Source organism: Tyto alba, unplaced genomic scaffold, assembly GCF_018691265.1.
Source record: "Tyto alba isolate M040663 unplaced genomic scaffold, T.alba_DEE_v4.0 Super-Scaffold_16, whole genome shotgun sequence".
NCBI classification, from domain to species: Eukaryota; Metazoa; Chordata; class Aves; order Strigiformes; family Tytonidae; genus Tyto; species Tyto alba.
The window spans coordinates 33451222-33472841 of record NW_024881278.1 but is presented as its reverse complement, the minus strand read 5'-3'; the positions used below and the strand labels follow the sequence as shown (position 1 = coordinate 33472841).

The window sequence follows — 21620 nt, the reverse complement described above, 5'->3', positions numbered from 1 at the left end:
GTTGCTTCCCGTGAACTGTCCCTCCCTGCGATTCCAGAGAGAGAGAGTTTAAAGGCAATAGAGATGTGATGGCAACGCCCTGGCATCTGCACAGAAACAACACGCTCGGGTTACTAAGAAAGCTGTTTTCCCTCGTTTCGGGCTCGCTGTGCACGTGCTGACAGCCAGCAAGGAAAGGAAGGAGGTTTGCTGGCATGAGGAGGGCACACCAGTAGCCCCCCGAGGCCAGGCAGCAGCTCGGATGGGATGTGGCCACCACATCCCTCGGTTACTGGCCTGCTGGTAAAAGTCACCATCGAACAGCTTGGTGGTGGAGGGGCCAACAGCAGCAGCAGGCACAGCACAGCGAGCCCCGGGGAGGAGGTACCGCTGCCCCACTGCAAAACCCCCCAGCAGAGACTGAGCACCGACCGGCGGGGCAGACGCGAGGTGACGTGACCCGTCTTTGACGAAGGACGGCGCAGAGATCCCGGCCAGAGTGACGGAGCCAACGCCAAGGGGGGGGGGGGGGGGGAAGCCCAAGCCCCTCTGAGAGCAGTCGCGGAGCCTGTGGCCAGGGGTCTGCCCTGCCGTGTAAACATGTCACATCCCAGGGGAACCGAGATCAAACCTCAAAGTCTTCCTGTCAGCAGCCCAGTTTTGCTAGGGCTGAGTGACCTGGTTAGCAAGTAAGGAGCCTTCGGGGGATATCCTTTTAGCCTAGTTCACTGCATCTCTGCAGACAACTCCTTGCTTCTCCCTACATGAAAAAAAAAAAAAAAAAAAAAACAAAACAAACCCAAAAAACAAATAACTGCATTCCTCTCTACTACAGTTATCATTCAGGAGCCAGGAACAATGGCACATTGTGTGCTCTCAACCCTTGGGGAAGCAACATGCATGTTCTGGCCTCCAGATTGCTGGAGTTCCTGCTCAGTTTTTCCTGAGAAGTCATAACCCCAACTGGTCTAATACCCTGCCCGAGAACTCATTTTTTTCTTTCCCACTACTTGAAGAAGTTTTATGATTTCCCTGTTTGTTTCGTTTTCCCTGTGCACATGGAGCAAATACAAGTAACAGATAGAACACGAAGCCCGCTCTCGGCACTCGGCATGGGTCTGTCTCAGCTCCTAAGAGATTAGTTGTGTGATATGCAACACCAAAGCCGATATTTAGCCCTCCCTGGACACAGCAGTCCCCTTTAGCAGTGACGGATCCATGTTCCACGCCGTGGTTTGTGCTAGCAGTCGGCAGGGACTGATCTGCAGACACAGACTTCACCATAGGAAGAGCCTGAGGCTGGAACAATGCAACTCCCAACCCTTGCTCCTCCCAGAGCCCCAGCTGGGCAAAAAAATGTCTTCATGAGATACCCAAGGACAGATGTTTTCTACTATGATTTACCGGGCTAATTTATATTCTCCACATAATGTAATAAACAAGGCTACAGCGCTAATAATTTTTCCACCGTCCACCTGGCAACACTCAGGAGTAACCTCCAACAGCTTTCAGCCTCTTCTCTGTTTGCAAGCAGCCAAACGTGGCTGCAGTTGCATCCTAACCATGAGGCTTCTCTGCATTACAGTACTTTTTCAGGACACGCATTGGACAACGACCCAGGCCTGCAGCCTTTGGAAGGGGAGGAGGTGAAGCGACCTTCACACCAAAGCCCTGAGCAGAGCATCAGCGGGACAGGCTGTGGCCCAGTCCCGGATAACCTCCAACAGGCAAGAGGGAAGCAGGTATCATTATTCATACGCTCAATTTAGGCCCTTCGCAAGACAGGTACTTGTGACTGGGTGGTAACAGCCAGCTCGGTTTTGTTCTCTGCTCCACTGTACGGCTGTGGCTGTAGAGATCTGCTCAGCGCGCGGGTATGGCGCGGGAGGCTGGGCTCACACCCCAGTCCCACCACCCTGCTGCCGCAACGGTGGAGTGGCCCTGAGCAGGCATCACTCTCTGGTCTGTTAGCAAGGTAAGACCACAGTGTTTCAGGCTCCCCAAAGCATTCATGCAACGTGCTGACACCCAAACACTTTCCATGCAGTTCTGGGAGCCACGCGCGTTTAATTTCAGGAGGACCAGAGGCTGTAAGCAACAAATAAAACCTTTACTTACACTATCTCGTCGTTCTGGAACTCCAGCTCCCCGCAGGTGTCCTCAAAGTCCTCTCCTCCACCTTTGGCTGAGCCCTCGATGGTTTTGTAGGGCACAATAACATTTCCACGCGCACCAGAGGTTCGCAACACTTTCACTTCCATGGTCCCCACGCTTTCGCTGACGTGCGTCACTGGCTCCTCAAAGGTGAAGATGCCAGCGTGGTCATCGTCAAAGATCGTGACGGTGGCAGTAGATGGTGACCCCAAGCAGGCCAGAGTTGAGACACGACTGGCCTCGAGAATGCCCTCATCTGAGGCCTCGGTGCTCACGCGGACGTTGCTGAGGTGAACCAGGAAGTTCTCATCCTCCTCAAATATGTCGTCGTCGATTATGCCAACACGGATTTCCTTCTGGGTCTCTCCAGGCTTGAAGACCACCGTCCCTTCGGTGAACTCGTAGTCAGAGCCGGCATTGGCCGTCCCATCCTCTGTCCGGAAGTCAACGTACACCGTGTTGGTCAAGTCGCCTCCCCGGCGAATGATGGTCAGGGCGACGGTGCCACAGTTCTCCAGACACTGGTAGGTACCCTGCTCAAAGTAGAGCTTGCTGATGGGATCATTTTCTGCCACCTCGCTGTTGACCTCGTGCATGCTGACAGCTTTGCGGGCCTGGTCTGCAGCGTGTCTCTTCAAGATGTTGCCAGCTCCTGTCATGAGCCGAGTGGCCTGAATGCGGTAGAAGGCCCTGCTCTTCTGCTGCTGGCTCAGGACCTGGTAGTTGGCCAACTCTATAAGCTGTTCAATTTCCTTGTCGGGGTGCTTTTGTTTCAGCTCCTTCAGGATCCGGGCCATTTCCCTCCTGGCTTCCTCATCATCCTGGTCTTTCTCGTCCACCTCCAACACCAGTGTCCCATCCAAAAAGTTCTCCACATGAGAATTAGCAACCTTTCCGTCCATCTCGATATCAGCTTTGGAGGATGGCCGGTCGCCCTCGTGCTCGATGATCATGCCTCTCTGCTTGCCAGCTCGGTATTTCTTGTAGACGTACTTGTAAAATAAAAGCCTCCTGTCAGCTATCCAGGCAAACACCACACAGATGGGGAAGAAGAAGAAGGTAAGCAAGCCTTCCCAAACCTCCACAATCCCAGGAGAAGACACGGATAAAATAATGTAAAGCCAAGTGTAGGCGAAGATGCTCCAGGCCGCTGTAACAAAAAACACTCGCAAGTGCTTGATTTTCCTTATCTCTCCATCTGGAACAACATAAACGCAGATCGCGATGATGACAAACATGTTAAACGCAGCGCTCCCCACAATCGTGCTTGGCCCCAAGTCCCCTGCCGTGAAGCCATGGCCGCACACTTCAATAACAGACAGGAGGATCTCGGGGGCAGACGAGCCCAAGGCCATCAGCGTGAGGTTTGAAACAGTCTCATTCCAGATCCTCACGGTGGTTTTGCTGGTCTCACCGTTGGCCTTCTTGATGGTTATTTCCCGCTCTTGGGATGTAATGACTTCGATGGAGGACATGAAGCGGTCCGCTATGATGGATACTCCCAGGAACATGTACACCATAGCTACAAAATACACTGTTGCCCGAGCAATTTTGTCACCAAAGGAAGGGTCTTGGGGTTCCCATATTGGTAAAATCACACCCTTTTTGCAGATGTACGAGCCGGTGCACTCCTCGGTGTCATTCACAGGCAATTCGCTGGGGCTCTCCGCGCCCGTGCCGCCTGCGTGGAAGAGCAACACCAGCACAACGCCCAGGAGTTGGAAGCTCAGGGGGGAGGTGGGTGGGTGAGTTCCCCGCGACATGGTCGCTTCCACCGAACAGGTCCCAGACGTCCTCAACCTGCAGAGACAAAGAGAAAGATGCACTAAGTGAGGCCAACCAGAGATAACAGATTTTTCCTCTACACCGCGTTTATTTTTCATCTTTCCCCAACGCATAGACAAGTTACCCTGTTACTCAAGAAGACCCACCTAACGAGCCCATTTGTGTTACCATTACTGCCGTTTTCCATGTACAAATTATCTAGTTCAACTGAACAAGGACAGATTCAGATGCTACCAGCAGGCTAGCACCTGCCCCCTTTAGCTACTGTGATGCTCAATACCACTTCCTTTCTCTTCACTGAAAGCGTATTTGTTCAATTGCATTTTCTTGTTTCTCATCCAATTAAAGCCCATCATTCTGCTTCACAGCTGGCAGAAGTGTTTCCCATTTCAAAATTGCAGTATACTCGCTGGAGTTCAGGGTAGGAGCAGGAGAGGACAGGGGAATCTACTAACTCCCCACCATTTTTTTAAAAAAGTATTTTTATACTTGCCATCTTTAATCACTGTAAACTGTGTGTTTCACAGCCTTTTCTTGCTCACAGTCCTCCCAAACACCTACTCCACATCAGAAATCTGCACCAAGTGAGCTCAAACCCTGGCAAAACCTTGTTCTTGACAGCAACTCGGTCATAAGGTGCACCAGAAGGGCAGTCTTTAATTAATGATTTTGGAGCCATTCCTTCCACAGCGCATCACTTTGCACCTTCCCAAAACTGGAAAGAGCCCCATATGCATCCAAGCCTGGCTCTCTTGGCATGCTTCAGGAGGAAACCTGTCCCTGCTCTCTTTTCCCACTAGGTCAGCTTTGACGGCTTCCCCCCTTCAAGGGCCTTTCTCACTCCATTTACAACATTAGTCATCAGGCACGTCAGCCCTACTTGCCCTTGTCCTGCCTCAGGATTTTCCAGCAGTGTAGAGGAGCTGTTAAAGAGGTTTGCAGTTAGTTAACAGTGCGTAAACTGAAAGAACAGATGCCTTTAAGTACATAGAGATGCTTAGTGCAAAAACCTGAGCATGCTCAGTGTTACATTCTCAATTTTACTAGCCAATAAAAGCCAGGTTCCTAGTTATTAAAGCTACATTTTCTCCTCAAGGAGAGCCTTTGCCATACTATGCTTCTCCATTCCAAGTTAATTTAATCACGCGGTGCTTAAAAATGTTTCTAGGAAGAGAGGAAAATCGGTACGTCAATACCTTTACTTTGCTGGAGAACACAAAAGGCTGAACTGGTTTCGCTCATAAAAATACCACACCCCAGAAAGAAAAAAAAAAAAAAAAAATAATAATGAGCCCAGCCATGAAATGTTTCAACTTCTAAGAGAAGGATGGTTTTCCCAGGCGCACGCCAGAGATGGGACACAAGCAGAAGACCTACCCTCAAAGGCCAAGCTCCTCAGCGCCCGGGGGGGGGGTGTCTCACCCCACCGTTTCCCATCTGCTGGGTCCCCAACAAGCACAGGGCCGGGTGGGCAACCGGGAGTGGGGGGAGACACAGCCCAACCCAGCCACGCCACAGGCTGCGTCCAGCGACAGCATCCCCGCCGTCCCCCGGGCCCCGTCACAGCGAGCGTGGCCGGGGCAGGGTGGGTGGCTACGCACACCTCCCCTCTTCCTCCTGAAAAAAGTTTAGTTTTGGTGTTTTTTTTTTTTTTTTTTTTTTTTTTTTTTTTTTTGTTTGTTTGGTTTTTTTTTTTTTTTTGTTTTGTTTTGTTTTTGTTTTGTTTTGTTTTGTTTTTTTTTAAATCACAGCCCGGCCAGGAACTCGGCCGCCCCTCCAGCCACGCAGCCTCTGTGCTGCCAACAGCAAAAATACAGGGAGAAACATCTCCCCTCCCGACCACAGACACGCCAATACCCCCTTGAAGGAAAGGGCTCGGTCACCCCCCCCCCCCCAATCTCCTCATCCCCCATGACACAGAAATCACCCCTCCTCATCAGGACAGGGGCTTGTTACGCAGGGACAGGGCTGAGCACAAGTGAAGAACCGGCCTGAGGAAGCGACGGGCACCATCCTGCACCCACGGTACAGGATCTGCTCCACAAAACCACACTGCAACGACGGGTCAAAGCCCCCCTCCTCCCTTTGCTTTTATTTAAGGGTGCTGTAGTAGGATTGATCGGGCTGGAAGAGTAATATTGAAAATTCATCACGACAGTTTTATATAAACGTCGTTTCCTCACCAGGAACTGTTGGTCTGCTTCCCCTCCCTCCCTCCTCCCAATTTTTTTTAGTTCAGAGAAGACAAAGATAGACGGAGCAGGAAGTGAGCAAGTCAGAAAGCTGGGTGATAAGAACAGATAAGATGAACAAGGAAAAGCAAGGATGTATGAAGACAGATTTAAAAGAAATGAGTTGTTTGCATTGGAAAACTTGCTAAAGCTACAAAAAGCTCTTACTGCTGGAGTCAGAAGCCCTGAACATTGCTCCCCTGATCACAGTTCCTGGGTGCCTTCTGCTTCCCAGAAGGCAGGCTGTGGCCACCACTTCCAAGTCTGAAAGAAGAAACTGAAAACACGTTGTTTGTAAAGAAGAGTACCTTGTTGCAGGCCATTTGGCGGATAGCTGAGTTGAAACAGATGTGTGTTCATGGTCACTGAAGCTTAGCCAAAGCATGAATTAGTCACCCAACATCTGTACTCCTGTGTTTCACACTGCTCCAAACCAGCTCTCAGAGACATTTGATAAAGGGGCTTTCAAAACACAGGCTGACTTGGTATTGACCCTGTTTATCCTGAACAGCTCCTAAGCGTAATTTTGTGGGGTCTTTTTAAATATGTGGGCTTAAAACCCATATAGCGTGGGCATAAAACATTACTCAGCTGCATGGTTCTTCACCATCTCTTTCTAAAGTGTAGTATTTTCAACAAAAAAAACTCAAGAGCATCCACCTGCCCTTGTTCAGTTAATTTTCTCCCTGTGGCAAGTCATATCCTTGCACATGTACAATTATTCAGAGCAACCAGGCATTGTGAAATCCCCTTGGCAAGAGGAGGAAACAGATGGTTCTAGAGAAAATATTATGCTTTGGGTCACTGATTTAGGTCATAGAGAATAGGAGAGTCCCATCACACTTTGGACCAACTCTACAGTTTTAAAAAGATTTGAGCACTGGAAGTCTCAGCCAGAAAGACGACACCCACTTATTAATCAGATTAATAAGTCACCTGAACTTTATTTGCCATGTTCTTCCTTTTCAAGCTTTCTAATATAAGTTGGTTTGATTTTTTCTTTTTTCTATTTTTTTTTTTTTTTTTAAATCAAGTCCCATTTTCCGTTAAACAGGAGGAAAAAAGGTCTAGAGCAATCCGTCTTTCTGGCCTTCCAATCCAGGTCTCCGTGTACAAACAACATTTTTTTCCCCTCAGATGGCAGGAGATAAGAAATACGGAACTTTGCTGGAGAGCTCAGGTGGGTGGGGAAGGGCTGAAGCTTTGGAGGAAAACCCCACCGGCCCTGACAATGTGCCTGGACCCTTCTCTGAGCGGCAGCAGCATCCCCCAACTCTCTGTTGGACTTTCCCCAGCATTTTGTGGCGCAGTCATCAAGCAAGATTCACATACCCTCACCAGCTTTCCTACTTAAATCAATTCACAATGACTGTTATTAACACCAGACTCGGGAATTATGGAGGGCTAGAAAACGCTTGGCCACAACACGCTGGTTGTACACACACAATCAGAGCCTGACACTCAAAACATCTACGAGAAGCAGCTGCTATAAAATTAGCAGCATTTCTTTATTTGTAGAATCCAAAATAAACAGCTTGGTCCCCAGAGACCCTCTTACTCTGCACACGCATAGGGTCTCGGCCTGTGGTCAGCACGCTGCGGCAGGCTCAGTGGTAGGAATAGTCCCAGACAAATAATTTGCATTATTCTCTAAAGAGAATACCAGCAAGGCTACCAGAACGCCAGCCCTCCCTCCGAACCCAACTTTGCTCGCTTTTCATTAAGCTGCCTCGATTGCATTCCCCATCCTGGCCACCACCAATAAAAGCCACCGCGATAGCCGATTCGCGGCCCGCCGGGGTCAGCGGCCCCGGCGATCCCTGCCTGCCTCGGCGCCCCTCAAGCGCTTCTCGCGGCAGATTTATCACGGCAGCGCTGGGCAGGGGTGCAAGCGGCTCTGGGGGCTTCGTGCTGGGCCGTACGGGTGGGGTGAAGAGCCTCAAATCACCACCCCAGGCCAGCACAGCCCCTGCCCAGGGGCGGCACCCAGAGCCCTTTTTACCCCCCCGAGGGAGCGGAGCTGTTGCCCGGGGCTCCCTGGGACCAGCTGCCCGAGAGCTTTCAGGAGGAGCTGGAGCTAACCAGAAGAGCCAGACCCCAACCCTGGCTCTCCTGAAGTCTCAGCTGTGCCCCTTTCCCTTTGGGGACGAGCTCCTTTGGGTGCCAGCACCTGGGTTTGCACAGCCACGGAGGAAAGCCTGCAAAAGGCCGCACGGTCCCTTCGAGGCGAGCTGGGGTTTTAGGCGCAGCTCCCGGCCAAGCCAGGTTTGGTCCAGCCTTCATTCCAACCCTCGGTGTTGTGAAACACCAGGAGAGCACTTGTTGCCCACAGAAGGGCGAGGAGGGTTGCGGGGCTATTCGCCCGCCCGCCGGGCACGGGAGCACGAGGTTTTGCAGATCGGTGGGACGGTGCTCCTGCTGCCAAGCTCATGCTCCAGCCCCCCCCCCCCCCAGCTCAGGAGCTGCCAGACGGGGAGAAAAACAGCTTTTTAGACTCCGACCTTTCCCTGGCAGCAATGTTCCTTCAGGCTGGCTGGTTGCTGCACGCAAAGCGAGCCGGAGAGCCGCTCTGCGTTTCGACAAGGCGCAGTTTTTCCTTTGCATCAGCCTCCCAAAAGTTCCATCGCCATTCGGGCGCTTCGCTCTTGAAACACCCGCTGCAAGGCCCTTCCTGTTATTTTCCTACCGCCTTTGTAGCACACACAGGTTTATGACCACCTGCGACAATCCGGCAGCACCATTATTTTTTTCCGAGTACCAAACAAACGCTGCTGGCCCAGACAGTTTCATTACAGAAGAAGGATTGGGCAAAGGAGGAAAACGGCCTGGGCTCACAAGGTCATTTCAAAGAGAGAGTGAGAGACTTTCCGCCGGGAACTTTTTTTTTCCCAGCATTTGACAGAAAACCTGTCCAGCAGCGTTGACGCCACTGCAGCCACCGCCAACGCTACCCCGCCGCGACATCGGCTTCATAATAAACGTCGTTTCTGTGAATTTACTGCCAGCTTGTATGGGCGAGGGTCCCCCCCACAGCCGTGGCACTGGTGTATGGGAGGTGGGAGCAGCACCCTCTCCCCCGCAGCCGGACTGGTGGCTTGCTGAAGGGAGGGAAGTAGGAGGTTTGCTCTTCCCATGAGAGCATCTGCTTTTCGACCTGCTCTGGGGGGGGGGGGGGACACAGCCAGGAGCACGTAGCAACGCTCCCAGCCGGCCCTTGCACGTCCCGTAGCCAGCGAGGAGCATTTTTGTTTAAGTGAGAGTGCAATGCTGCGGGAAGGCGAGGGAAAGCGGCTCAAAAACCCCTCTGCTGGTGTCAGGGGCAGGAGAAAGGCGGTGCCTCTTCGGGCAGAGGGGCCAAAAGCTTCGACACAGGAGCAGCGAGCGGCTACTGCAAGGCACGGCTAGCCTGCAAGCTTGAGAAACAGAGCCTCAAAGCAAGCCAGCTGCTCACTCCACTTCCAGTGTCCCCGGCGAAAAGACGACCACCCCCCCAAAAGGCTCCAGGCGAGAGGACAGGTTCTCCTAGCCAAAAAGTGCCCCCCCCCCCCCCATCCCGGTTGTTTCAAGTTGTGCCCCATGCTCCTACCCCAAAGTCAGACCCGAAGTCTCCAAGTCACGGCACCCCTCTCTCAGTTTCTCTGGCAGGAAAGCAGAGCTTAAGAGTCTGCTGGAAGCAATAACCAGCTTTCCCCGGGGAAAGCACCTGCACATCTCGCCTCCACGGGTGGGACTCAGCCCTCCAGAGATGGGGCAGTGGGTATAACAAACCTCTCCTTCTCCTGCTGACCCTTTCTGGCTGTGCTGAAGCCTGTTCACCTGTGCCTCGTTGAAAGCAGCAATCTTCTTCCCAGCAGGGCAGCTTGAGCAAAGCCTGTACTGGGAAAAGACGTGACTGTAGGGGGAAAAAAAAAAAAAAAAAAAAAAAAAAATCCCAACAAATTGTCTGGTCTCTTACCATCAATCAGTAAATCAGCCAAGAGCCTAGGTCCAGCTTCCTACAGCCGAGGGACACAGCACAGATGCCAATAGCCCTGCAAGGTACAGGGTAATTGGAGATTTATCTAGGCGGCCACGGGCTCCAGTGGCTTCACTTCTGATCTTAATGCTGAGCCGTGGCACAGCTTTGGTAAAAAGTAGTTCCTGCCAGCTGTGATTTTTACCCATCAAAGCAGGAGAAGGACCCTACCGCCACGCTGGCTGTACATCCAGACCCGTGGAGGAAAGCTGTTATGTCCAAATACCGTGTTGCCACTCAGGGCTACGCAGTGTGACAGCATTTTAAACACAGCTTGGAAAACCCTTGGCTCCCAGCCCTGCTCCGGCTCTGCCCAGCTCTTTCTCCCTTCCACCCAGCTCTGCTACTCCAAAAGAGGCACAGCCTGTTGGCATCCCCTGCCCGTGACCCTTCGGATCTCCACATCAGGAAAATGATTTCCAGGCCATCAACATCCAGATTGCATCAGTACAAAAAAAAAAAAAAAAAAAAAAAAAAAAAAAAAAAAAAAATCAAAACCTTTCCAAATATAGTCAAAGGCACAAGCCCTCCATGAAGCCAGTCAAGTAAAATACACATCAGGCCACCCTGTTTTCTGTAAAGGACATTAAAAAGTTAGAACAATTATCAGTCTGCAACTGATTTTTCCAAGTATCCTATCTCTTCAATGAAGCATCCAATCTCCTCCCACAATCTCCCCAGCAACTTTCCAAAATAAACAGATAAATAGAGAAAATAAAACATTCCCGATATAAAATTTCAGCCAGATTGGATGAATTTGGGGGCAGCTTGTAGAGTCTGAGATTGGAAGCGTTTGTCAGGAAGATTCCAGACTTGGTTTTTAACCTATGGAGACCAAGTGGCAAGCCGTCCCCTTCCCCCACGATTCAAGATCTCAGCAAGGAAAACGCCAGGAAATGAGAAGCAAGGGAAAAATACTACACATCTTTTGGGGTTGTATTTTTTTTTTTTTTTTTTAAACAACTCCCCTCCTACTCACTGCTGTCTCCAGACGATTTCTCTATCCCTACCACCTGCTTTTGGTCTCTTCTTTATCAAGCAGCATCAGGCTCTTCCCCATTATTCCCCCTGGGCTGTTAATGCCTTCCTCTGCCTGCGGATCTACCTCGCTGATTTATCACAGCGCTATCTGCCTGGACTCCACGAGCTGGCTTTGAGGCTCCCTTGCTGACAGGCTCCTTCTGCCATCTCAGGGCACCTCCCCGTGCTCTGTGTCTCCTTCTGTAAAATGAGAAGAGCACCTCCCGTGAGCCTTGGGAGAATAAAACACTGCTCATAAGCCTGAGGTTCCTGGGTAGCCTGGGGGAAAAATCATCTGCCCAGAGATGCTCCACAGGGGCTAGGAGAGAGGAATTAGCAGGCCTGGTGCTTTCTCTCTGGCTGCCTCTGTCCGCTCTTCCCTCCAGGCTCATTTTTGCACTGGGTTTGTAGTTGTGTGTGGGTCCCCTGTACAGCGGGATGCTCTCCCGGGCTCTGTGGGAGGAAGGAGCAGAAGGCTTCAAGGGAGTAGAGACAAATCCCCAGCCCCAGCACCCACCCAGGGATGAAGAGGTGGGAAACATCCCTGGCAACGTGTGGTGGGGAAAAGCTGAGGTGAAGGCAGGTTGTGGACCTGGGCAGAGTCCTAGGCGGGAGCTGGGCAGGTTAGTTGGGGCTGGAAGCCCACCCTGGCACAGCTCCATCCCTCGGCTCGGTGCCCAGCCCTGGCTGGTGAAGGGTAGCAGCACCTCCCAGGAGAGTCACCCTCCAGAGGTACAGCTCTGGCACCGCTGACTCTAGAGGGAGCTGAATGCCAGTGCTGAGCAGACACCCCGTTTTTAAGACCACCACATCTCAGGAAAGGGAGCCTAAGCCCAGGAACGTGCCCAGCCTCATCTGCCTATCTCAAAAGTGAGGTTAACCACCCCTCATTCCTCCCCAGTACCCCCAGGAGCTCTTTGCAGCAGCAAATCTCCCTTCTATTCGTCGCCAGGTTTCCTTAGGAAGCCAGGCATATGAAATCACAGTTTCCACGTCTGTCTGTCTGTTCACATCGCCCTCCCAATTTCAGCTAAAATCACCAGAGCCTTAGAGATAGTGAAGAAAGCCAAGTCCCTACAAGCCTCCTGAAAATAACTGGAGAGATACCACTCACGCCCTTGGCAAGGGAAAGACCAGTCAGTGAGCTCAGCCCATAGTGGATGCCAGAGCCCCGACCAGCACAGCACCCTGAGCACCTTGCAGCAGACCCAGGTGCAGCCAGGATTTGCACAACCGCTGGCACCTGTGCCCAGGAGCTCAGAGCACCTGCAGATCCTGGTACCCGGAGCTTAAAACAGACCTCCAGGTTGTTCTCTGTACCGGTTGCAAGGAGAGCTGGTATGGCATGCTGTTTATATTGGCTATGACCAACCTGTTGGTTGGTTGTCCGGTGATGCTCGTGCCTTGGGGGACACTGGGCTTTGTCATAGGAACTGAGTTTCGTTAGGATGCTGGAGAACAGTGGCTTTCCCCCACTAAGCCAGCAGGACCGTATCCACCCGAAAACACAGCAGAAAACCAAATTCTGTCCTGGATGCAATGCCAGAAAATTGCAGCCAGGACAGCCCTGAGCAGATCAGGACACCACCAAAGGCCCAAACAGGGCTGTGCCTGTACAGCAGCGTGCAAGGTGCTGGGGAGACTCCCCAAAGCAGGGATACGGGCTGAGTTCACGCCATGCCAGGAGAGTGAACTAGATGCAGCCTGGGCAGCTGCAGGACAGTAAATATTTAAGTCTCAGGAGCAGTTCCCAGCCAGAAGATCACAAAAATACTAGTGAAAGAAGAGGAGAGAGAAGCAAGCAAAGTTTCGTCAGCTTAAAACTGCTACTTGGTGTTGGCGTTCGGGGATGCTGGGCATAAAGAGCACGTCCAGTCACCCCAAATATCTTGAACAAATAATTGGTACAGAGGAGGCTTTTAGCAGCACGGCTCCCCAGCACTGGCTTAGGAGTTGATTATGCCTCCAGAGAAAGAGAGCTGGTGGGGTATAAGAGAAGTCAGGCAATTCATCAACTTTCCTGGGGAGACAGCTGGTGAGGGTTCACGGCTTGGCTGGCAGGTTATGGCTCTAGGCAGCGTCCCTTTTCTAAATAAAAGCGCACCTCTTCTCTTTGTGGTGGTGAGAAAAAGCGCCTGAACACCTAGGCAGGTGTCAGGAGAGTGCACAGAGAACCCCAACCTCTCTGAGCCCCCATCTCCACTGCCTGACTCGCTGACTTCCAACATCTGGACCGGAGGAACAGCTTCCTGTGAAACGCAAGCAAAGAGGAACCCTGAAATCAAACACTTGCACCCCCAACGCCTGTGACCTTGTGGTTTTACTACAGCTTTCATTTTTAGACTCCAGTTCTCCCTAGCGCTTGCTGCATTTCTACATCTCGGCTGTTGGCTTTCGCCCTGGAGACAGAGCTCGAGCGCCGGGTTGCTTCGCATGGCTCAGCAAGGAGGGAAGCAACAAGGCTGCGATTAAAGAATTAAACTCGAGATGACGGAAGAGCCCCAGCCATGCTTCCACCTAGACAAAGCCTACGTGATGAGCGCTGCTTAATGCCAGCCCTTCGTAACACACGCTGAGCAAGCCGAAAATGGGAATTTTGTCGGGGCTGCAGGTGCCGCCGACCACTCGCTCACCTCGGAAACCGTTTCAAGGCAGAAATCCCCGGGGGGGGGGGGGGGGGGGGCTGGAGGAAAAGCAGCCCTGCCCGGCGGCACGAACGCCCCCGCGCAAGGGAGAAGATGCCCGCAAGCCCCCCGGGGGAGGGAGGGGGGAGGGGGGGGGTTGGAACAGACGGTTTCTTCCAGCCCCCTCCCCGGCCCCACCTGCCGGGCAATGCCTTAGGGTAGGGGAGAGGCAACCCCCCCCCACCACCACCACCGCAGCCGCGCCTCCCTTCGCGACATGTCGCGATTGGCCGGCAGAGGAAGGGGGGGGGGGACGGGGACGACTACGAGCCCCATCGCCTGCCTAAAGGTGTCGTGGATAGGTTGCAAAAAGCATTCCCGATAGGGAAGGGGGGGGGGGGGGAAGCATCCTACCCTTGCCACCCCCACGGCTGCGGTCCCCCCCTATCCCGCTCCCCCATCCTCCCCCGGCATTGGGGACCCCGTGTCGCGGCGGACTCGTCGCGTTTAAGGCAGGGTTGGGGCCGGGGGGGTGGGGGGGGGGTTTGGTCGCGGTCCTACCTGGCGAGGGGCAGGAGCGGGAGCCGCCGGGGCTGGGTCAGTAGCGGCGAGGCATCGCGGGAATGGGGGGGGGGTGGGGGTGGGGGGGGCGGCTGAGCCCCGGGAAGGAGGGTTGGGGGGAGGGGGGGGGGGGGAAATGTGGGGGGGAAGCGGCGGAGCCCCGGTACGCGGCTGCGGCGCGGCGGGAGGAGGGAGGGAGGGAGGATGGAAGGATGGATGGAGGGAGGGAGGGCAGACACACAGACACAGACAGACACACGCAGAGCGCCCCGGGGATGCGCTCAGCCGGCCCGCCCCGCAGGCAGCCTCCCCTCCCTCCGCATCCCTCCGCGGGCAGAGAGAAATCCGCCGTCCCTCCGCGGTGGCAGCTCCAGCTCTCCTTCTTCTCCTCCTCCTCCTCCTCCTCCTCCCGCTGCTGGAAATATTTCCCGATTTCCTCCTCGGAGCGATGGACTTTGAAAGGCAGGGCTGGTTGCGGACCCACCCCCAGCAGCCCTGCCCTGCCCTGCCGGGGACAGTCCCCGTCCACGTTCTGCCTGTCCCCAGCCCTGCTGAACCGCAGGAGGGAGGGAGAGCTTGGGGAGGAGGGAAGCAGGAGTCGGGGGGGGGGGGGTCAAGGAGGGACGTGCTGTGTCGGCCACCGCGTCGCCCGTGGGGAGGCAGGAGGCCAGCAGCATCCCAAGGGCCCCGGGTTGAGCTTCGCCCCCTCCTCCGCATCACCGACGTCGTGGTGGTTGCAGAGGGGGGGGGGGGTGACAGGCAAGGAGGACACGGGGCTCTCCTGGGACCTCCCCCCCCAAAACTGTCCGGGTCATCCCCTGAACCCACAGAGCCTCCCGTCCCCACCGGGGGTTGGGGAGGTCCTGCAGAAAACCAGCAGCCTGGCTTGCAGCCCCTCAGGCTGGCCCGAGTGTCCTTCCCGTGGGCAATTTCCCCTTCACCGTAACAACCCCGCCACGGGCTCCAGCAAGGAGCGGATGAACTCATTGTCCCACCCTCCAGGCAAAAATCTGTGGCTTTAGGAACTTAAAATAGGACCAAAGTTAATAACTCACACACTGGTAGTTGCAAGGACCAACCAACCTTGAGTAGCCCTCTGCGCCCAGATCCTCAGGTGCAACAAGAGCCGTGGAGCAGCAGAGCCATTATTCCAGGTGCTACACCCTCTTACACCTTCTCCCTCTTATCTTGTCAGCTGTGCCTGTAATTTTTTCACCACCGACAAGACAGCAAGCCAGGATTTTACCTTTGGATTTCATTCGTGCTCTTCTTCCTTTTATTTTTGTAAGAATTTTGCATCGCCATGTCCTTCAGCAGAGATGGAAAATTAAAATTCTCTGTTCAGGATGAGGTGTAAGACATAGACAATGTCCCAAAACTACTGCTTTGTAAAGCGCTTCGTGATGATCTGACCAACCAACAAACCAGCTACTTGTTATTAGTATCACAGCTGTTATTGATATTATTTAATTTTGGTCTCACCTTATTAGAGCTTATTGCCTACACATGGGATGAAAGGCATTTCCCAATAAGAATTTGGCTTAGAAGATAAACGTGGTTTGGTGTCCAGTAGCCAACTCTGGTTGCCTGTCTCACCTCTTTTGGTTTAAAACCCCTCAGAGGAGGGATGGGGTTGCATCTGGTCATCACGTGTGGTACTTTGATGGGACTCGATTCTCCCAGCGGGGCTCCTGGTATAAAAATGAGCGCAACCAACGGTGTAGAGCGTGCACAGCGCTATGCTGGGATCAGGACCTGAGCAGAGCAGTGGGTGTGTAGCAGCGGCGTTTGGTTCGGCAGGGGCTGCAGCCACAACCTGGCATGGCAAACGGCCGGTGTGGGCAGGCAAAATTGGCATGGGTGCAGCCAGCAATCCCTGCTGTTGCTTTTCACCCTGCACGCTGAGATCTAATCGTGGCGGCAGCAGTAAGCAGCGGAACTCAGGCTTTAATTAGCTGTCAGCCATGAAGTTCTCCCTAAAGCTCCCCGTTTCCCTCCCTTACGTTGCTGACCTACTTCCCCGCTCTTTCACTGAACGTGGTACAAAACTCCTCTGGAGCACGGAGACTCTGCTGAGGGGGCTCCACCCGTGAGCTGTGCTCTGAGGGGCCAGGCGTGTCCCCAGTTCCTCCCAGCTCACCTCTCCCTGCAGCTTGCAGTGCGCGTTCTTGTCTCCCGCTGCCTCCTGCTGAGACCCTCAGAAAGGTCCCTTCCTCGAAGGGATTTTTGTGTCGTTTGAGGGGAGCTGAAGAAAACAAGAGTTTGTCAGTTTTTGCGGCGGTGCTCATTAGTCCATGCAAGCGAACCCTTTGTAGCACCCAGCTTTAATAGCACTGGGACAGAAAAGGTGAAACAGAGATGCTGTATTATCCCGTCTGCACCTGAAGGCAGCTTTCATCTGCCTGAAAAGTGACTGGCTAGGAGGGATATGAGGCTGGGAGGCTGAGAGAAAATATCCCCCACTCCCCAGTCCCTCACACACCCCTTTCTAGGCACTTTCAGACCTTCGATCTTTCACAGTCTCCAAGAGAAAGGTGGAGGTCGGGGAGTAGGGGAGACAGTGAGCCCGAATAATGAGAGGAGATAACTGTGTTCCAGGACTGCTCCACACCGCAGCGGCTGTGGCTCACACAGCTTTTTCTCAGCTGAAGCAGTAGCTGTGACAGCGCAGAGCTCTGCATGGGCTATGAAATCTGCTGGACAAGCTGAACAAATCCTCCTATGCTCTGCCTGGTGCTCCAGGCAAAAATGCAACAAGACTGCTCGTGTCCTGACACAGCAAGTTGGTCATGGTGTGGGCACGTCCGTGCTTCATCACAACAGCAGCCCGGGCTCTGCTGGGAGAGGCAGCGGCTTGCTCCAGCCCCCTTTCCTTCCCTGTCTCTCTCTGCAGTCATGCAGGTGAGCACCTACCACTTCAAATGCGCTTACAACCACCGATTAGTAATCGCAAAATCATGGAGATTCTCATGCCAGTGCTCACGAGCGGTTCATTCATTCATTCATTCATGCCCACCCACAGCTCTCTCCGACAGGAGCCTGCATCTCTCTGCAGTTGCTGGAGGAGGTCTCCGGGTATTGTCTCCGTACGCAGAGCAGAAAGACAATTCCTCCCTGCAAAGGTTAGTGGTCTGTGGACACCCAAGCACAGGACAGAATGGTGCAGGCCAACTCTCTGCTCAATGCCTCGTGGCCAAAAAAAGATATCCGAGCTCCTGCACATTTTAGAGCAGGGGGACACAAACCCTGAGGTATTTCTTGCTTGAAAAATTTTTGCCTTGTATTCCCTGTAAAAGGGTCAAGCGGCCAGGGCAAGGTCAGCCTTCAGCTCAGCCACAGCACGCTCACCTCCGAGCAGCTGTCCTATCACCCTTTCTTGGCCTTGTCTGGAACATCTCCTCAGTGGGATGCTTTGGTCTCTGCTCCAGCTTTTGGAGGTTCAGATAATGCTGGAGGGTAACCAGTGAGTCCTCACTGGTTAATTATCTCTGGTCGTGGTTCTCCTTGAGTCCTTCAGGAGATGCCAGAGAGATGCTGGACGAGCAGATGGGATGTCACCTCTGGCTTGCCATCCATCCGTCTTCGCTCCTCACCGCAGCAGGCTTGAGCACGTTCCCACCGAACCTTCTCTGCCTCTCCTCTGCAAGTTCTTGACTGAGACCCGGAGATCCCTGAGAGTGGTGTTTCTAAAAAAGACGCTCAGAAACATCGTTTCCAGCAACCTGAGCATTCCCTTTCAAATCTGCCTTTGCTGTTAAGAGGATGAAGCAAGCGTTTAAAAATGTGGCGTGCGGAGTGAGGCACGGCAGTTCTGTGTGTTGGCCATCACACACTTCTTTTGGAGCTCTCCTTAGCTGTTTCCAAGTAGCTGGTACAATCTGAGTCGTGACGAGCCCAGGTCTGAGCACATCACAGCTCTCCACTGGCCAACCCGAGGTCTAGGCTGTGGAAGGTGTCTTCCACCCCTGGGAAACTGAGCCTAAAGGCTATGCCCCAGGGAGAAGGCAGTGCTCAGTGGGGTGTTTTGGCACGGCTGGGAAAAATTAGCAGCGTATGGTTTAGTCTCACTGCAACGCTTTGGGAGCCCGCAGAGGTAACTGAAACCCCACGCTTGTGCTTCTTTCAAGCTTTGCCCCAAGTACTTGCTCTGTGCCGTGTTTTATGCAGGTTTAAACAACAAATCCAGAGTACTAATTGATGAGCGTGGCGTTTAACAGCTTGGGAGAGAGTTTTCCTGGAAAAAGCATTGAGTGGCCAAATTTCGCAGAGCACTGCTTGTGTGTGGCAGACACAAAATATTTGCACTGAAAACCACCTGCTGTGTGGGGGTTGAAAAAAAAAAAAAAAAAAAAAAGCAGAACTAGTTATAGGGGCTGGGCATGAATTTAGGGAGCTTGGAAATGAGGGGAGCTGCATTGTATTTTGCAAGCAGCTAGTCAGCAAAACAAGCCACATATTCTTTTCAAATTCTGCTTCAGAGTCTCACTTTTCTTTTTGAAAAAAATTGCTTTCTCATCATATAGGGATATACAGGAAAAATTCAGTATATGTGCAGAATGACTTTAGCACCTGGGCTTAATGTAAGAGATGTACAAGGCGCAAACTGTCTCTTTACTCTTCTCAAAGGAGTAGGAACTCAAAAGCTTTCTGACAGCTGTCTTTTGTCTCAACAGCGGTGCGTGTTCATACTAACATCTCATTCCCACCCCCATTTCACAGGCAAAAAACCAGTTCCTAGCCTGAGTCACTGGAAAATGAAGGGCCACATGTCCCCTGTCTGTCCCTTAGCGTCTTCTCCCACCAAAAAAACCTACAAAGCTTCGTTTTGGTGTTACAAAACCGCAGAATACAGAAGCTAAAATTGCAGATGCAAGGTCAACTGAAATGCATTTCCCAGTGAAAGCAATAGCCTAGGGACTTGGCTGCCTCCAAATGAGCGTTCTGCAAGGGGCCATGGAGTTGCAGCGTGCCAGCCCCAGGGCAGCACCACAACTGAGCAGGCACTAGCATTCTTCATTTGACGCTTCAGCTCTTTTCACCACCACCTCAAGGCTGCCCTGACCCTGGAAAAAATGTGGCTGAAAAAACCCCAACATCTTCTCCTCCTTCCCCCCCCCCCCCCCCAAATCTAGAATTAAAAAGCAACAAATGTTGTGTTCTCTGGATTTGACTTTTTCTTTTGAAACCCAGAGGTCTGATGTTTTCCGATTTACTTGATAACCAGAAATAAGTTAAAAAAAATGAAAAGAGATTAAATAGTAATATGTAATCACGTGACTCCAGGAGCTGGGGCTTTAAGAACAAAAAAAAAAAAAAAAAAAAAGCAAATACCATGATAATGTGGCAAGATCCAGGAGCTGTGTCCTGCAAACTGAGGACTGTGATGCTTCCTCAGCAGCTCCGGTGTCGCGCGAGGCCAAATCCCTCCTCTGATCTGTGTGCAAGGTTCCCAGTGCTACCAAGTGGGAGACACAGGATGAATCGGACGTAGTGCACGACTCTGGCTGCGGCCCCTGGTTGTGAAGGTAATTTGGCCTCCTCTGTACCATCTGCTTGCCAACCTTGAGCAAGGCTGGATACTCCAGGGAAAGCAGACTTTTTTTTTTTTTTAATTAAAAGTGAGAAGCGACTGACCTCAGCTACATAAAGCACCTTATTTATATTTGACTTATATACTCCAGGTCAAGAAAGCTGCTGGGACACCTTGCAAAAACCAAGCCCCTTAGGCGAGAGGATGTGAAATGACTTCTCTTAAAGGGAAACTTGACTTCACTGTGATGGGTTCTAATCTGTGTTGTCCTCGCAGGGTGGTCAGAAACCTTCCTTGCCTCTTTGCTGCTTTGGCTGTACCAACCTCTGCCTCAGCTCTGCCTTCTTTCACCTCCAAGTGGCCTGGCTTGGCTAGATGTCCCTCCAGTGCTGACCAGTTCTGCCAGAGGTTAGCCCCTGAGTCCCAGGGCTAGAGAGGAGCCGGGGAACCTGGTTATCAGCATGCAGCAGCCAGTTTTAGGCCACCAGGACCCCACGGGTCTGGGAATTTCTGTGCTCCTCAGTTTTCCCCCAAGGCACCTTGTGAGCTTGCTCCGGGCTGACCGTCCCTGAAACAGCTGAGGCAGCAGCACGGTTCTTATCCCGGTTCCCTTCACAGCTTCGACACCAGTCCAGTGGACAGGGACTCCCACTGCTGCACGCACAGATCTTGCTATTTTGGCACAGTTTGCTCTATTTGCACTTCTGCATATGCACAGACCAGAAGTGCTCGTCTTCTCTCCGCTGCGTGCTCAAGCAGCGGCAAGGCGGTAACCGAGGCTGCCTGTCGCAAGCACTGTAATTGAAGCCCTGCATGTAAAGAGAATTTACACCCCCCACCCCCCCCCCAAAAAAAAAAAAAAGAGAGAAACGTAAGAAAACCAGATTTAACTTCCGGATTACTTAATGCTTATGGGTTTGGGGGTTTTTGCTGGAGGTTTTGGAGAAACGAAACTGCATTGTTTGTGAGACCAGATTCTCCTTTCAAATGCCCCATGCTGTCACGTGCCAGTCTGTTCCCCTCCTTGGAATTTCAAACACCGCCTGTTCAAAAGCTGCTCTGAGCTGAAAGGCTTTTTCACGTCTTCCTGGACTGTGGTGGGGCTTTGAAACGATTTAAGATGGGGCTCTGAAACGATTTAAGATGGGGCTTTAAAATGATTTAAGATGGTCCTTTACCGCCTCCCTCGTGGTTAGACATCCCCGAGCCCTTTATAAAACTCATCTGCTCTTATGGGAAGCTGTTTCCAGCTTCTGACAAAACTGCTCGGGTTCTGAGTCCGTATTCCTGTTTTTGTGTGCGCGGATGTTTCCCGATGCAGATTGTGCAAGCTCTGCCTCCTTCCCTCTGCGTTTCTGCTTGTTCAGATGAGCCGTCTTTCTGCGAGTGCTCCCGTCTCGTCAGTGGGCGAGACAAGTTCCCGAGCGCAGCCGTCGGTCCAGGAACACGGGCTGCTCTGATGTTTATATGTGCGCAGACTGGAGGTCAGGGAGACAGATCGGAGCAGGGACTGGGGGATTCAAGCGTTACCCTGGCTGCTGCTGCTGCTCCTCCGGCTTTCATAGTGGCAGTGGCAGGTATGGAAGGAAGGGCAGGGACGGGAAGGCATGGCTGTATGGGGAGAGAGCAGAGATCTGGCAGTAGAACCAGTCCGCTGGTGTGTAGGCAGCTGTATGTTTAGTAGACCAGTGCCTTAGCAGGCCTGATGGGAATACAGCCTT

The 21620-nt window shown here is 52.6% G+C and overlaps 1 protein-coding gene across 6 annotated transcripts in view; it reads right to left on the bottom strand.

Moving 5' to 3' along the window:
- Positions 1–14856, bottom strand: part of LOC104368967 (sodium/calcium exchanger 1) — a 125424-nt gene extending 110568 nt beyond the window's left edge. For 3 of the 6 annotated variants that reach the window (XM_042789490.1, XM_033011042.2, XM_033011046.2), the window contains exons 1-2: positions 14370–14856; positions 2098–3933 (exon numbers count right to left, since the gene is read on the bottom strand). In XM_042789490.1, coding sequence (XP_042645424.1) covers positions 2098–3896 — 1799 coding nt within the window. In that variant the 5' untranslated portion in view covers positions 3897–3933; positions 14370–14856. The remainder of the gene's footprint in view (positions 1–2097; positions 3934–14369) is intronic. The other 3 variants (XM_033011043.2, XM_033011045.2, XM_033011044.2) reach the window with 2 other exon arrangements.
- Between the last annotated feature and the right edge of the window lie 6764 nt (positions 14857–21620).